A 17,213-nucleotide genomic window follows, 5' to 3' on the forward strand; every position below is an offset into this window, starting at 1 on the left:
GAGAGAGACGCGCACTGCTCGGCCAATGGCAGTTGAGGAGCGCGGTTGCGGTTGTAATTTGAAAAACAGGGCTCGAGCGCCCGGGTCCCGGGATCAGGAACAGCAGCAGATTTTGCAGCAACGTGGACAGCGGCGGGGAGCCCGTCGGCCGGAACATGGATTTTCAGGAGTGCTGGCAGTAAGTGTCTTTCAGTGGCATCTCCCCTGGTGGGTTGGTGGGGAAGTCGGGATAGTCACGAAGCCCCGATCGATTGGTCAGAAACCAGCGTAGGAAGGCGATCGCGGCATTGTTATGGCCCGGAAGGAGGCCATTCGGCCCGTCCTTTAAACCACTGGCTCTTCACATGAGCACCGTTACCGAGTGCCAATCTCCCCGCCTTCACCATTTGTACCCAAATAATCGTCCGATGCTCTTTTGAATGCCTCCATTGAACCTGCCTACACCACATTTAAAGGCAGTAACGGCTGAAATTAAAATCCGCAGGGAGGAAGCAGGGTAGGAGGGAAAGCTTGCTGGTAGTATTTTTATTCAAAAATTGCTGGCAGTAATCATTTCTGCAAGTGTGTAAATTAGAAAAGAGTAACTTAAGTGTAAGTCTCTCCCTCTAGATACGGTGGCTCAGTGGTTAGCACTGCTGCCTCGCAGCGCCAGCAACCTGGGTTCGATTCCACCCTCGGGCGACTGTCTGTGCGGAGTTTGCACATTCTCCCCGTGTCTGTGTGGGTTTCCTCCCATAGTCCAAAGATGTGCAGGCTAGGTGGATTGGCTATGCTAAATTGCCCATAGTGTTCAGGGATGTGTAGATTAGGTCGGTTATAGGGGGATGGTTCTCGGTGGAATGCTCTGAGGGTCGGTGTGGACTTGTTGGGCCGAAGGGCCTGTTTCCACAGTATAGGAATTCTATGAGACGGGGAGACTGGGACCTTGATCTGCCATCCGAAAATCGAAAGGGTGGAACTTTAAAAAATGATCATGATCACCAGGTGCAAATGAATTGGAAAACTTGTTGCCCCTGACAGAGCCGTGCTGAATATCCTTGTCTAATCTTTGCCTCTCCAATCGTAGAACCACTCAATTAGAAGAGACCCTTTGATTCTGTCTCATATCCTGCCCATAGTCTGAAATGTTATGACACTTCAAGTGCTCATCAAAGTACTTTTTAAAGATTAAGTTACTCACTAGGCAGTGCATTCCAGATGCTCACCACCTTCCGGTGGAAAAATATTTTCCTCAAATCCCCTCCTGATCCCTTGTTCTTGTCAGTTTGACTAAGGGGAATAGCTGCTTTCTGTTCACCCTGTCCAGGCCCCTCATAATCTTATACCTTTCAATCAGGTCCATCCCTCAATGTCTGGACTTCAAAGAAATAAACCGGAGTTTATCCAGACTCTCTCCACAACTGAAATGCTCCATTCCAGGCAATATCCTGGTCAAGTTCCTTTGCACTCCCTCTAATGCAGTCACATCCTTCCTGAGGTGTGGTGACCAGAACTGCACACAGTACTCAAGCTGTGACCAAATCAAAGTTCTGTACAGTTCCCACATAACCTCCCTGCTCTTGCAGTCTGTGCCTCAACACATAAATGCAAGCATCCCTTGTGCATTCTTAGCTATCCTATTAACCTATCTAGCCACCTTCAGAGACATGAGGTCAAACACCTCAAGATCCTTCGGTTTTTCTGAGCTTCCTAGTGCCCTGCCGTTCACTGTGTGCTCTCTTGTCTTGTTGTTTCTTGCAAAGTGTATCACTTCATAATTATCACGGTTGTGTTCCGTCTGCCCACCTGACCTAATCTGTATCTTCCTGTAACCTCAGACCTTCCTCCTCACTGTCCACCACCTATGAAATCTTTGTGTCATCCGCAAACTTACTTATTATCTCTACCCACCCACTTATCCTCCGCTTACTTTCTTATCACCCACCCCCACCCCCACTGCAACATTTTCATCTACATCCATTTACAAATTTCACGAATTGTAAGGGACCCTGAACTGACTCCTGTGGATTTCCAGCGGCCTCCAGTCACACAGCTTTCTACTATCACCCTCTGTCTCCTGCCACTAAGCCAATTTTGGATTTAACTTGCCGAGTTACCTGGATCCCATGAGCTCTTACTTTCTTTTTAATCAGGTTCCCATCTGGGACTTTGTCTTGGGCTTTACTGAAATCCATATAAACTACATCAACAAGCTTGGTCACTTCCTTGAAAAATTCAAAGTCGATAGGCATGATCTCCCTCTGACAAAGACGTGCTAGCTATCCCTGACTAAACCTTTGTTCTCTAAAGGGAGATAATTTTGTCCTTCACTATTTTTTCTAATAGTTTCCCTGACACTGTTTTAATATTCACTGGCCTATAGATCCCTGGCTTTTCTCTACCACCCTTATTGTAAAATGGAACCAAATTAGCTGTCCTCCAGGTATTTCCCCTGAGGCTGTAGATAATTTAAAAATTTGGTTCAGGGCCCCTGTTATTTCATTTTAAGGGTTTCGGCCTGAAACATTGACTTTCCTGCTCCTCTGATGCTTTCTGACCTGCTGTGCTTTTCCAGCCTCACGCCTATAGACTCTGTCTGCTAGCTCCACACACACATTGCCACCTTGGCCCTTAATAGGCCTTACTCTTTTGAAAGTTCACTTGATTCATTCCTAGAATGAAGGAGTTATGAAAGAGGTGTAAACAACTTGGACTTGAATTAATAGAATTAATAAAAGGTTCCATGGATAACATCACAAGAACCTCTGCATTGTTATCTGGACTGGGATCGCTAAACTTTTACAAATTCCCAAGAGATGTTCATGTGTTTTTTTTTAATTCATTTCTGAGATGTGTGTATTGCTGGCTAAGCCAGTATTCATTACATATCCTTATTGCCTATGAGAAAGTGGCTGAAAGCTGCCTTATTGCAACTTCTTTCCTTGCGGAGTAGAGACACCTACAGTGCTGTTAACAGGAAATTCCAGGATTTTAACCCAGTGACCGTGACGGAAGAGTCCGGTTGGGATGTGTGGCTTGGAGAGCAATTTTCAGAGGCGATTGTCCCCATGTATCTGTAGCTTTGAGGGTAGAGATCACAGGTTTGGAAGATGCCATTTAAGGAGCCTCAGTGAGTTACTGCATTGCATTTTGTGGATAGCTTGATTGCTTAACATTTTACTGTGTTGAACACAACGTTCCCTCTAAGCTGCGTGGGCCCACAGCCAGTTCAATGTTTCATGCGTGGTGATCGGTGTCAGCATGCCGATCGTGGCATTGACTTTCAGTTCTGGAAACCATTGCTGTGCATAGGCCTGAGAGGTCCGCACAGCCAGTAACCAAATTAGAAGGAATGCTGGTTGAATGCCTTTGGGATCAATCTTCCATTGATAATTATATAATACCGTCTACAGCAGAATAGCTAGATTGTCGTTATTAATTGGCCCAAAAATATTTTATTGAATTGTAATAGAGCTGCGGCACAGTGGCTCTGTTGTTAGTACTGCTGCCTTTTGGCGCCAGGGACACTGGTTTGATTCCAGCCTTGGGTAACTGTCTGTATGGAATTTGCATGTTCTTCCTGTGCCTGTGTGCCCTGGTTTCCTCCCACAGTCCAAAGATGTGCAGGTTAGGTGAAATGGCCATGGTAAATTGTCCCCTAGTGTTCAGATGACACCAAAATTAGTGGTGTAGTGGACATTGAAGAATGTTATCTTGGAGTGCAACGGGATCTTGATCAGATGGGCTGCTGGACCAAAGAGTGGCAGATGGAGTTTAATTTAGATAAATGTGAGGTGTTGCATTTTGGTAAGGCAAATCAAGGCAGGACTTGTACACTTAATGGCAGGGTCCTTAATGGTAGGAATGTTGCCAAACAAAGAGACCTTGGAGTGCAAGTTCATAGTTCCTTGAAAGTGGAGTCGCAGATAGACAGGATAGTGAAGAAGACATTTGGTAGGCTTGCCTTTATTGGTCAGTGCATTAAGCATAGAAGCTGGAATGTCATGTGGTGGCTGCGCAGGGCACTGGTTTGGCCTTTTTTGAAATACTGCATTCAATTCTGGTCTCCCTGCTATAGGAAAGTTGTTGTGCAGCTCGAAAAGGTTCAGAAAAGATTTACAAGGCTGTTGCCAGGTTTAGACAGTTTGACCTGCAGGAAGATGCTGATTAGGCAGGAGCTATTTTCCTTGGAACATTGGAGGATGGGGGGTGACCTTTATAGAGGTTAATAAAATCCTGAGGGGCATGGATAGGATGAATGGCGAAGGTCTTTTCCCCAGGGTGTCCAAAACTAGAGGGCATAGTTTTAAGGTGAAGGGGGAAAGATATAAAAGGGACTTAAGGGGCAACTTTTTCATGCAGAGGGTGGTGTATATGGAATGAGCTGCTGAGGAAATGGTGAAGGCTGGTACAATTACAACATTTAAGGCCGTCTGGATGGGAAAATGAATATGAAGTGCTTCGAGAGATTTGGGCCAAATGCTGGCAAATGGGACTAGATTAATTTAGGATATCTGGTCAACATGGACAAGTTGGACCAAAGGGTCTGTTTCCGTGCTGTACAACTCCATGACTCTATGCTGTTTTTTTTTAAATTCATTCATGGGATAAGGACATCACCGGCTAGGCCAGCATTTAATGCCTATTCATAATTGTCCAGAGGGATATTAAGCATCAATCCAGTGGGTCTGGAGTCACAGGTGGGTCAGGTCAGGGAACAAAGGCAAATTTCCTTCCCTAATGGACACTAGTGAACCATACAGAATTTTCCTGACTATTGACGACAATTTCACCGTCATCAATAGACGCAGTTTTTTATTGAATTCAAATTCCACAATCTGCCAAAACATCACCTTGAGTCTCTAGATTAATAGGCTATTTCAAGGCCACTCTGTAGTTATAGGGTCATCTTTCTCAAGTATATGTAATAGTGTTTCAACTAGTTAACTTCTAATCTAGGTGAGCGATATTGCTGAACTAAGGCTGATATCCACGGGTGATCAAAGTTACCTGTATGTCTTGGTACAACATTTTCATTGAACATCTTGGAGATGCCTTTTTAAAGGGAGTTCTGTTTTTACCAAAATATTCTTTGCATGTTGTAGAAAACAGCTGTGATCATAGATTATGTAATATCTTTAAAAATGAGGGATGTGGGCAGACTAATATTAAAACATTTATTTATATCTGCAGAATGTTTGAGGCTAAGGTGCAAAGCTATGCAGGCGATGATCCACTGGATCTATGGGACAGGTAAAAATTGAAATTTTCTCCAAGTTTTTTCTTAATTCTCCATTGTTTGAAAAGTTGTTTACCTCTCATTTCCTATCACTCTAGGTTTATACAGTGGATAGAACCTTTACTTCCCCCTACAGAGAAAGATGTGTTGGTCTCAGTGTTGGAGAAACTTGTAAAGAATTTTATGAGTGACAAGAAGTATTCCAATGATCCAAGATATGTCAACTACTGGTTGAAACTGGCAAGTAGTCTATATAAACGTTTTATTCAGTTAAGATTTTGTGATATTTATGATAATAAACAAGGTAATGTGCATTGAGTGGACTTGCGACCAGTTGGCTTGGAAATATTTTTAAAAATATTTTGTATTATATGCTAAGGACAAAGAGGGTCTCTGTTGGAATTTAAGCACCTGCTCCGTCCTGTTGTACTTTAGACCTGTGGGATATTTTAGTTTCCTTTATTGCTACAACTTACAAACTTCTAAAATTGAAATTTGACATTACCCTATTCACTATCTTCGACATGTTTTAAACCTGGTAATATCTTGCGTGATGGTTTTGTCCTTCATGCAGACTTCTTGGTTTAAAAAGTAAGGTGAAATTGTCTAGGGGAAAAAGAAGGTTAGTGGTTGTATTTGTGTTTATAATGTAATACTGCAGCCTAAGGAGATTAAAGAAAGGCGTAATAGAAAAACCATAATGGGGGTGATGCTTCTTTCAGCTTCATGCTTCTTTCTCCCATGCTCTTGATCTCCGACTTTGTAAATCCCCAATTTTATAATATTTTTATTGGATGTCTGAGAATTATTTTGATTTTCCAAAGACACACTTTTGTTAGGATAAAATGAGTGTGCATCTTTCACCTGCTGGTTGGATAGGAAGGGAAGCACACATGACATACACAGACATGTTTGTTACCATACTTTATACAGCTAGGCTGTAACTACCTAGTGCAAGCTACCCTCTCTCTCCCTTCATTTCCTAAATGGATTGTGATGTACTTTCTTTCTTTTCTGTCAGCTTTCTAATTTACCCGTAAATGAGATGAGACTAGTTGGGTAGTTTATATAAGAGATGCAGTTGAGTTCATGAGTGTTGGAGCGGCGGTTAAGTGGACAGTATTCCAACAAACACCTGACTTATGTCTTGTAAAGAATTTTGTAAGTCAGGAGGTGAATTATTTGCTGCAGTCTATCAGTCTGTGATCTGATTTTGTAGCCACTGTATTTACAAGAATTGTTTTTACAAACTTTGTTTTTAGTCAGTGGTGACACCCTGCCTCCCAAAAAAAAGGATGTTGGTATAAATGGATTCTGTAATGGTAATATCATTAAATATCTAGATTTCCTTTTTTTTTCTGGAGCTATTCATTGCCTGGCACAAATGTGACATGAATGATGAACTTGAATATTGTCCATGTGTTGCTGCATGCATGCAGACATGGGCTGCTGCCTCATGAGTACTTGTAAGTGGAATACAGTGCAGTCACCAGTAAACGTCCCACTCTGGCCTTATGATGGAAGACATGTCATTGATGTAGCCAAAGATTCGTTGGGCCTAGAGCCCTAGTGTAAAGAATTCCTGCAGAAATTCAGGGTGCTGTTTTGCTTGGGCTGCAACAAACGTTATCAATTTTCCTGTGTGGCAGGTATGATTTCTGGCAGTGGAGAGGTTTTCCCATACATTCAAATGTTTTAAATTTTATCTTCATATAATACTTGATTGTTTGAGACTTCCTCTGAACAATTTTTAACTTAATTTTATATAACATTGAGTTTTCTTTCTTTTTCCAGATAAGCTGCAGCACAACACCACTTGATTTTTACAACTACATGTACAGTCAAGAGGTTGGCATAAAATCAGCTGCCCTCTATCTTGCGTGGGCAAATGTGCTGGAAATGAAAGGCAATTTTCAGATAGCTGATAGCATCTTTCAGAAAGGCATTCAAAATTCTGCAGAACCAGTGGACATGTTAATACATCACTATGGGTAAGGCAGACCTGGGAGGCGGAGCTGAGAAAGATAAATCTACAGTTTTGTATTTAAAGAACTATCTCAGTTTTGTGATCTGGGTTAGAAACAAATTGTCAATTATTTCTTTTGAAGACAAAAACAGATTGGTTTTTATTTCTTTTGAAGATCTGAAATAAAATGCATTTGGCAGAATTCACACGTTTCTTACTGAATGAAAATTAGAAGAGATGCAAGTAACTTTGATGATTTGAGTTAACTTTTTAAGTGGGTTTGCTTGCTTATGATAAAGATCAGTTCATACGCTCATCATAATTGTTTTGCTCTGGAATCAAATAATCTATATGTTGTAAATATTTGATTACATATAATTGAATGGATTCAAATCAATCCTGACAGTGTAGCCCTCTTTTTTTTTTCTAGAGAATATTGATATGGCGATAACACCACTGCCTCGCTTATCAGTTTCAAAATAGGAAGTATATAAAAAAATTAAAAATTCAAAGTCTGGATCCAGTTAGTTGAGTGTTGGTGTCCGTGATGGAAATGTGCTGAAATCTTAGCTGTTTTTCTGTTTGTGCCAGGGAAAATAGTGCTAGCGAAAGAGGTATAATAATCATATTAAAAATAGCAAAATACAGGAAGGTTTACCTTGGACCCGAACCATGTTATCCTTGACCTGTCAGTTCTTGAATATAAAATAAATCTATTTGCGTTGAACTGACATCTTATTCATTGGATGGAACTTCGCTTTGATGTTCCTGAGCTCAAAATACACAAGTTACACACACGTTCACCCTTGAAGTCCCAAAACTGCCAGGAAAATTAAATCATAGGACGAATGTTCAGAAAAGCCACCACCAGAAGTAAATGGGCAGAACACGAGAGGAGCTGCTCATCCAAACACAGACAGGCTCCCTAGGTGGTATATTCAGAGAGAACCAATCAATAACATAACGTGTGAGAGAAACAGCTTCAGGTTGGAGGAGCAGCAAACAAGGTAAGTAAGAAGGATGGGAAGGCAAGTAAGTGAGTGAAACTCCAGGGAAGTCTTTTACTGGGAAGCACCATGTGTGCCTGCTGTCTTCTGCCAATTTAGTTGCTTTGGTGACCAAAAGATTAATGTTTTCCTTGTGTATTGTAGCTTTAAGTATTTTGGAGAGCTAGCAATTATTGAAAATATTAATTATTCTACTTCTGCTTCTGAGGGTTCTAATACTACATAGTTCAAGACAAATACAAAAAGTTATTTCGTAATTGCATCATCTAATAAATGAGTTAGTAAGAATGAAAAATTTTGTCCCATAAAAGCAAAATGTAGCCCAGGAGAAAATCTCAAGAGCCCTTGGGTGTACCTTTTATTTCTTCCCCTTATTGGTAAATATTACCATTTTTCTTAAAATGCTATTCAATCTGTTTCCACTTTAAAAAGAAGAAACTAAATGAGCAAAATGTATGCTTTAGTACAACACTGTGCAAATTTTATTCAACAATTTGCATTAATACAGGTAAATGCTGCAAAAGACTTTTTAAACATGCATGAAAAACAAAACACAAGAAGCTATTAGGAAAGCTATTAGAGGCTTCAACAAAGTAGTCATTGTTAAGAAGCATCATGTATAAATGCAACTCTTTAAGTGGGGGTAAATGCTTGAAGAAAATTCAGATTGTGGTAGCTAGCATTTGACTATGTATGGCACTGCCAAGACCAAGCAAGACAGGTATTAATTTGAATCAGAGACCATTCTCCATTGTTTGGAGTCAGAGATCCCTAGAAATGGTACAGTGCAGAAGTCAGCTATTCGTCCCATCTTGTCCATGTCGACTGAAAGACACCCAGATGCCCTTTCTGATCTAAGCTTTCTGTAGATAGCCCACAGCCCTGCAGCCTACAGTACTTAAGGTGCAGATTCAGATACTTATTAAAAGAATTTAGGTTCTCTGCCTCTGCCACCAACTCAGGCAATGAATTCCAAATACCCACCATTCTCTGCGTTTTTAAAAAAAAAATTAGTTCATCCTAGCGTCCCCCCTAATCCTTCTGCCACTTATCTTGAATCTTATGACCTTTGGTTTTTGAACTCTCTGGCAAAGGAAACAGGTTCTTCCTGCCTATTATATCTCTATCCCTCACAATTTTGTATACCTCAATCATGTCATGCCTCTGCCTTCTCTGTTCAAAAGAAAGTAATACTAACCACTCCAATCTCTCCTTGTAACTACAGTTCTCCAGCCTTGCCAACATTCTAGTAAATCTTCTGTGCACTCTCTCAAGAACAATCACATCCTTTCTGCAAGGTGGCGACCAGAACTGCATGCAAAACTCCAGTTATAGCCTCACCAGTGTCTTGTACACTTTCCTCATATTATCCCTACTTTTGTATTCTGTAATTCTGTCAATGAAGATGAGTATTCCATATGCCTTCTTTACAACCTTATCTCCTCGTACTGCTATCTTTAGGGACCTGTGCACTTGCACGCCATGATCTCTCACTTCATCTACCCCTCTCTATAGTTCTGTTTATTGTTTGACCTTCCTAAATGCATTACCTCACAATACTAGTACACCAGTCATACTAGCACAAGGAATGTGCTTATTGGAGGTCAGTCATCTCAGCCTCAGGATGCCACTGCAGTAGTTTCTTTGGTAGCTATTTTGTAATCAACCTGTCCAAGAATGTTATTCCACACCTCCGGAACAAGTGGGATTTGAACCCAAGTCTTCTAGTGCAGAGATCGGGCCCCATTCTTCAGGATAAGTGTCTTCAGCCCATCCATCTTCAGCTACTTCATCAATGACCGATGAGGATGTTCTCTGATTGCTCCAAGTTAAGCACCATTCACAACACTTCAGAAACTGAAGTAGTCCCTGTCCAAATATAGCAAGACCTGATTAGGTTTGGGCTCAAATGGCAAGTAAGATTCATGCCACACAAGTGCCACGCGATGACCATCTCCAACAAGGGAGAATCTAACCATTACTCCTTAACTTTCAATGGTGTTTCCATAGCTGAGTTCCCCACCATCAACATCTTCAAGGAATAGTGGTTGAATTTCTGGTCAACATACCATATAAATACTGTGGCTATTAACAGCAGGTTAGAGGCTAGGAATTCTGCAGTGAGTAACTCAGGACCTATCTCCCTAATATCTATTCACCATTTTTAAAGCACGAGTCAGCAGTGTGGTGGAATGCCACTTGCCTGAATGCGTGCAGCTCCAACAATACTCAAGAAGCTTGACACTATCCATGACAAAGCGATCTGTTTGATTGGCAGCCCCATCCACTGCCTTAAGCTTTCACTCCTTTTGTAACCAGCACACAGTGAGAGCTGTGTGTACTATCTAGAAGGTCCACTGCAATGACGCACAAGGATCCTCTATCATCACCTTCCAAACCTATGTTCTCCACCCACAAAGACAAGGGCAGCAGATGGATGGGAATGCCACCACCTGCAGATTTCTCTCCAAGCCCCACACTGTCATGACTTGAACTTAAATCACTCATTGTTCCTTTACTTTTGCTGGATCACAATCCTGAAACTCCCTTCCTAACAATACAATGGGTGTCCCAACATCCCAAGAACTGTAGTAGTAGTTCAAGAAAGCAGCTCACCACCACTGAGTGGGCATTTAGGGATGGGCAATAAATGTTGGCCTGGCCAGTGAAACTTGCACTCCATGAATGAATAATATAAAAATGTTATGATCAAAACACTGCAGGAAAAAGATATATTCACTGTTTATGTAACATTTTGAATGTCTGTTTGTGTATGTAAGGTTCAATTCTTCACTTTTTTAAAATAAAACTTCCTGATACACCAGATACTACAAAGGTAATCTTGTGTACATTTGCTGCATAATTAACGATTTGTTGCTGATATATCACTATTAACATTTTTAAAATCTTATTTGCTATATATTTCGCTTTGTTTTATTGCGAGTCAGAGACAATTGATCATATACTATATTTTTAATAGGTGTTTTAGGGATCGAGCATCTCAGAACCTTCTTCCAGTTGGAGCAGAAAACCCCATAAGATATAAACCTGACCCTCTAGGGAATCAACACAGTATGACTTTTGGACCTCAAAATGGTGAGTTTCAGTTTTAAAATAAAATATTAGTCTTGTTTTCTGCTATGGTAAATAAATGTTAATGTTAGAATTATCTTGTAAAATCACTGATTTGGTCTCAGTTGGCATACTGTATTTAATTCTGAGCGCTATGGAAGGATGTTAGTGCGGGAGACAATGGCCTAGTGGTAATGTCACTGGTCTAGTAACCCATGTCTGAGACTATTGTTCCGGTGGGGGCATTGTTTCAAATCCCATCCTGGTTCCAAATGGTGGAATTTAACTTCAAAAATTAAACCTAGAATATAAAGCTTGTCTCATTGGTGACCGAGACAAATACTTCACCTGAAAGCAGTCTCTGGGGTCTGGACATTAAATAGAGAGCAGGCAAAAGAACAGGTCTTGCAGCTTGTGCTTACACAGAAGGGTGCTGTGACAAGGTGGCTGGGCAATAAAGAAGTGGACCAGGATATCAAACTTGGCAAATGGAATATAATGTAGGAAAGTGTGAGGTTATTCATTTTGGCAGGAAGAATAAAAGAGCAGAATATAATTTAAATGGAGAAAGACTGCAGACAGCTGCAGCACGGAGAGATTTCAGGATCCTAAGCTATGAATCACAAAAAGCTAGCATTCAAGTTCAGCAGATAGTAAAGAAGGCAAATGGAATGTTGGCCTTAATTTCAAAGGGAATGGAATACAACAATTAGAAGGGTTTCTGGTAAATGGTGGTGGAGTGGGGCTACTGAGCCTGGGATCATCTGCTCCATCTGCTTTTCTTTTCTTTTCTTTTGTATCTTTTCTTTTTTTCTCTCTCCTCTTTTTTTTTTTTCTTTCTTCTATTTTATTTTACTTACCTCTTAGTGAATAGCTTGGTCATAGTGACAGCAGCGATGAGTGGGCCGAACAAGCGGACTCGTGGCAGCAGTGTTGGAGGCAAGTTTGGGTTCCCGGTGGCTTCTACATCATCGAGATGACTGCAGTGCTGACTCATATCTGCTGCTGGGGAGGCGAGTTTGGGTTCCTGGCGGCATCTGCGTCCAGCACAGATTTGTGGAGGTGGTTTTGGCCCAGTACAAGACCTGGCAGCATCAGCAACGGTTGCATCAGTGAGGTGGGCCTGAAGTAGATTCATGGTGGCGGCAGAGTCGATTTTGGGCTGGTGTGGTATGCAGCAGCATCGGTGGCGTCTGCATTAGTGAGGCCCAATGAGGACTCAGGGGCAAGGTGCCAAGTGAGATATGGTGAGATGATGCCAAAGATTGGTGACTCTCGTTCCAGTGGTGGCAGCGCAGCAAAGGGGACTCGTTCCTGGCCATCATGATGGAGTACTGAACAAGAAGGACTGTAAAGTTGGACACCTTCTTTATTACTTCATTTTTCTGCCTCTATATTCTATGTTTTGGTTTATTTTTCTGTGTTTTAAGATGTCACTGGAGAATGGCGACAGTATACAAAACTTTTCACTGTATTTTGTAATATGATGCATGTGATAATTAAATTTAGAGTTTGCTTAAACTATACAAGGCACTATTCATACCACAAAAGAAATACTGTGAACAATTCTGGTCCCTTTGTGTAAAGAAAGATATACTGGCATTGAAGGCAGCACAGAGAAGGTTAACTAGGTTGATCACAGGTAGGGAAGGATTTTCTTATGAGGAGAGGTTGACTAAGTTGGGCTTGTACTTATTGGCGTTCAAGAAACGTTACTGAAGCATGTAAGACTCCTAGGAGGTTTGGGAGGAGAGATGATTTGCCCATATGGACAGTCTAGATCCAGAGGGCATAATCTCAATAAGAAGACACCCATTGAAGACCGAGATGAGGAGGATACTTTTTCTTTCAGAGGACATTAAATCTGTGGAATTCTTTATTGCAGAGGGCTGTCAAGTCTGAGTTCATTATGCATATTTAAGGGTGAAATGGACAGATTTCAGAGCTGCAGAAAATAGGATTTTAAGTGTTGAGTGAAATATTCTAGCTTTGTGTAGGCATAACGGAAATGTAATAGCTTTGACCTCTCTGGTCTGTTGTATTGTGTTTAGGGTGATGGCTTTTTGCATCTAGAAATGTGGGTAATTATTTTTTAAAAATTGTGGTAATTTATGCATGCTGTCTTGTGCCAATGTGCACAAAATATTGAGGTATCTAGGAAATTAAGGCCTTCCTGGTATGTCGTGGCTATAAGTTTAGTGGGGAGTTGATAATTATTGACAATATTGATGAATTATGCTGAGTCTGCTTCTGAGAGTCCAAGTATCCTGACTGTCAACAGAAATATAGAAGGGTTTTTACTTGATGGCATCACGCAAAAATGAAAAAGCAACCTCCCCAAAAACAAAAAGTAGCCATCGAATCAAAAATGAGTTGTGTTATTGGGAACCGGCAGAAGAGTGAAGTCCACAAAATCCAATCAGCTATAATCTTATATAGTGGCAGAACAGGATTATGGGGCTGAAAAGCTTACTCCAATCAGATTTCATATGTTGAGATACTAAATTTTCTTTTTAGCTTAGGAGGAATTGTACCAATATGGCTGAGTATTTGTAATTGTAAAAATCTGCATATTAGCACTTAAATTAAGTTTTCTATGTGTTTAGGCTTTCTACATGAAACTTCGGAAAATCTTCAGCCAGTTGATCGAGATTTGTCTGCTTTGAATAAATTAGGTTTGAATGCTGTACCCATGGGTTCAGAGATATTTCCCAGATCTCAGGTAACCATTTTTAATTATGTAAAATTGTAAAATTTAAGATGACAATGTAATATGAGCTTGTCTTTCCAAATCTATTTGCTGTCAAGTTTCTATGATAAATGTCTGCATTGCTTTGTCTTCTGAAAATAGTGGAACATTTTTAGTTTTGTCCTTTCACTGGAGTTGTGCTTGGATATGATGCGGCCTTAGTCAAACAGTTTACTTGTCAAGACTTGCGCAATTTTAAAAGAGGTGATTACTTGGATCAGATACTATTGGTTTCCAAGCAAAGAGATAATGCTTTATGAAGAGAAGGAGGTGATAAAATTTGTAAACAATGTATTTTTTCCAGTGTATTATTAGTGCATGCAACTTCAAATCAAAATTTCAGACTAGCTGTTGAAATTTGTACTTGTAAACTTTTTTTTAGGGTTTACATTCGCAGGTATTACAAGACAACAAACAGAAAAGCTGTGACAGTAAACAACCAATGTTTGCTCCTTGTGGTACAGAGTCTGATAGTTTGTAAGTAATTGTATTTGAACAGGTGTATAATGGTTTTAAATGCTTCTATCAAATCTCACTTCTGCTTTTTTTTTTCTCCTTGGAAAACTGGCCAAATTCTTCAATCTTTGTGCATAGGGGCATTTTTGTGAACTCTCATCAGATCTCCTCATATCTTCTTAAAGTGTGCTGTCCAGAATTTGATGCGATTCTCCAGTTGAGGCCAAAGTAACGTTCTCTATACAAGTTGTACCCACCATGACAGACTGGACCATATAAATTCAGAATGAGACAGAACAACAGCGCTTCTATGGAAGCTACACAGCACTGACAATGTCACCTAGAAGGGAGATGAAACATTTGCACAAAAACCAGTCAACTTGGCAAACCAATCAACAACCCAGCTCGCTTGCTTTTATACTCTGTGCCCCTATTGATAAAGCTTAGTATGCTATATACATTAGTATCTGTTCTCTCAACTTGTCTGCCTCCTTCAATGATTTATGTACTCATACACCCAGTTTCCTCTGCTTTTACTCTACTTTTAAAATTATATACTTTATATTATATTGTCTCCTTACATTCTTGCAACAAAATGAAGCACTTCACACTTCTCTGCATCAAATTTTAACTGACACTTGTCTGCATGTTCACCAGCCTGTACATGTCATTTTGAAGTTCTACAGTATTCTCCGCACAGTTCACAATATGTTCATGTTTTGTCATTTGCAAATTTTGAAGTTGTGTCCTGTATGCACAGTCTAGATCATTAACATATACCCTTGCAACATTATGGAGGTTCCTACACCATATAAATTACAGTGGTTCAGAAAGGACCTGACCACCATCTTCTTGAGAGCAGTCAAGAATGGGCGATTAATGCTGACCCAGCCAGTGGCACCTACACCTGTTAATTTTTTATAAACCTTCCTCTAGTCTGAAAACAACTGCTAACCACTCTTCTATGGTTCCTGTACTCAGCTAATTAATTGGAAAACTCAAACTAAAGCATAAAATCTGGGAAATGCTCATCAGATTGTAGCAATTAGTCTTTGATCTGAAATGTTAATTTTGTTTCTCAATCCATAGAAGCTCCCTTACCTCCTGAGAATTTCCAATATTTTTGTTTTTTCTTAATGCCTAGACTTAAAGCTAGGCTTGGATGAGTGTCAACTTACTCAGATCAATATACAGAAAAACAAACCCATTTTCTGTAACTACTGCCACAAATTTTACACTTATTTTTACCACCAATTCCTGAACCAATAATGAGGTCTTGTTTTATAACTTAATATTCATAGGCTTAACTGCAAACATACTTACATTGAAAGCTAGCCACAAACTCACTCTTCCAAATCTCTCCCTCCTTCCCCCACCCTATTTCCAAATTTAGAAGTGAATAGAGTACAATAAATAACACTTAAATTTAAGGAGGTGGAAGCAGAGTCCTTGAATACTTTTAAGGTAGAGGTACTTAGGTTCTTGATCAGCAATAAAATAATGGGTAGTTGAGGTTGGAGAAGAATGTGGAGTAATCAGATCAGCCATGGGCTTATTGAATAGCAAAGCAGATTCGAGGGACTGAATGACTTATTCCTGCTCCAAATTTGTTTTTTCAAATTCTACAGAATAAATTGTAATGAACTACATGAGCTCTTATTTTGGAGTACCAACACATTACAGGTTTTTAAACTAACCATTTTGTATCTAACATGACATCTTCCATTTAGATCTTTGTGCGATTGTGAATAATTTTCATTTGGTTATGTAACATGATCTCATTAACTATCTCACAAGTTTTCTCATTTCTATTAACCATTTAGAATTTCAAATGCACCTAAGATCGTGAATCAAAATGGCAATCAGGGTAAAAGCCAGGAAGCAGCTGAAGTTCAGCAAGTCATCATGTACCATAAAGATGTTCTCTTTTCTGGAGATAAAGAGATGTGTTTTGAAGAAATTCGAGCTAAGAATTACTTTGCACGAAGCCAACTCAAAGAAAAGGAGGAATGGAGTATGTTTTTTTTGTCTTACTTATAACTTGTAGCCATTCACTATTTGGGCTGCTTACCGGCTGAGAAGCTTTCGGTTTTGCTACTTTCTTTGGTGGTCAGGGATGCCAGCCTTTTATTTGTTGCTCGTTGCTGTTGCAACATTGTTTGTCAAAGGCATGACTGAAGTCAATACTTTACGAAACAAAACTTTTGAAACAATGCCTTCCAAGTATTCCATTTTTAAAAATTGTAGGTTTCTACGGATATTTAAGCCAAAGGACTTAAACTTATATTGTGATTTTGCACAACCACCAAAGATCCCTAAGTGCTTGACAAATAATGAGACAATTTTGGATAATTTGTTGTAATGTAGGAAATAGTTTACTTGCCAAACATCCACGAACCTGACAAACTGTTAACTGTGGTGTTGACTGAGGGACAAATATCGACCAGGAGAGCATGGATAACTCCCCTGCTCATATTCAAGTTAATGCCGTGGGTTTGTTTGCATTCACCTTGAGGGCAAGGCCTCCGATTAACACAATCCAAAGTATGGTACCTCTGACAATCTCTTACCTGAAAACTTTCAGGACTCTTCAAAAATGGCAACTTAGTCTATTTCAAGTGGAGAGATAGTAGGAACTGCAAATGCTGGAGAATCTGAGATAATAAGGTGTAGAGCTGGATGAACACAGCAGGCCAAGCAGCACCAGAGGAGCAGGAAGGCTGACATTTTGGGCCTAGACCCTTC

General features: G+C 40.2%; 1 protein-coding gene across 2 annotated transcripts in view; it reads left to right on the forward strand.

Annotated features, from left to right (window-relative positions):
* Positions 1–17,213, forward strand: part of bub1 (BUB1 mitotic checkpoint serine/threonine kinase) — a 60,896-nt gene continuing 43,683 nt past the window's right edge. For both annotated transcript variants that reach the window (XM_048596857.1, XM_048596858.1), the window contains exons 1-8: positions 1–178; positions 5,173–5,232; positions 5,317–5,458; positions 7,013–7,209; positions 11,172–11,287; positions 13,870–13,985; positions 14,395–14,489; positions 16,292–16,482. In XM_048596857.1, coding sequence (XP_048452814.1) covers positions 156–178; positions 5,173–5,232; positions 5,317–5,458; positions 7,013–7,209; positions 11,172–11,287; positions 13,870–13,985; positions 14,395–14,489; positions 16,292–16,482 — 940 coding nt within the window. In that variant the 5' untranslated portion in view covers positions 1–155. The remainder of the gene's footprint in view (positions 179–5,172; positions 5,233–5,316; positions 5,459–7,012; positions 7,210–11,171; positions 11,288–13,869; positions 13,986–14,394; positions 14,490–16,291; positions 16,483–17,213) is intronic.

Source organism: Rhincodon typus, chromosome 5 (genome assembly GCF_021869965.1).
Source record: "Rhincodon typus isolate 14 chromosome 5, sRhiTyp1.1, whole genome shotgun sequence".
Taxonomy (NCBI): Eukaryota; Metazoa; Chordata; class Chondrichthyes; order Orectolobiformes; family Rhincodontidae; genus Rhincodon; species Rhincodon typus.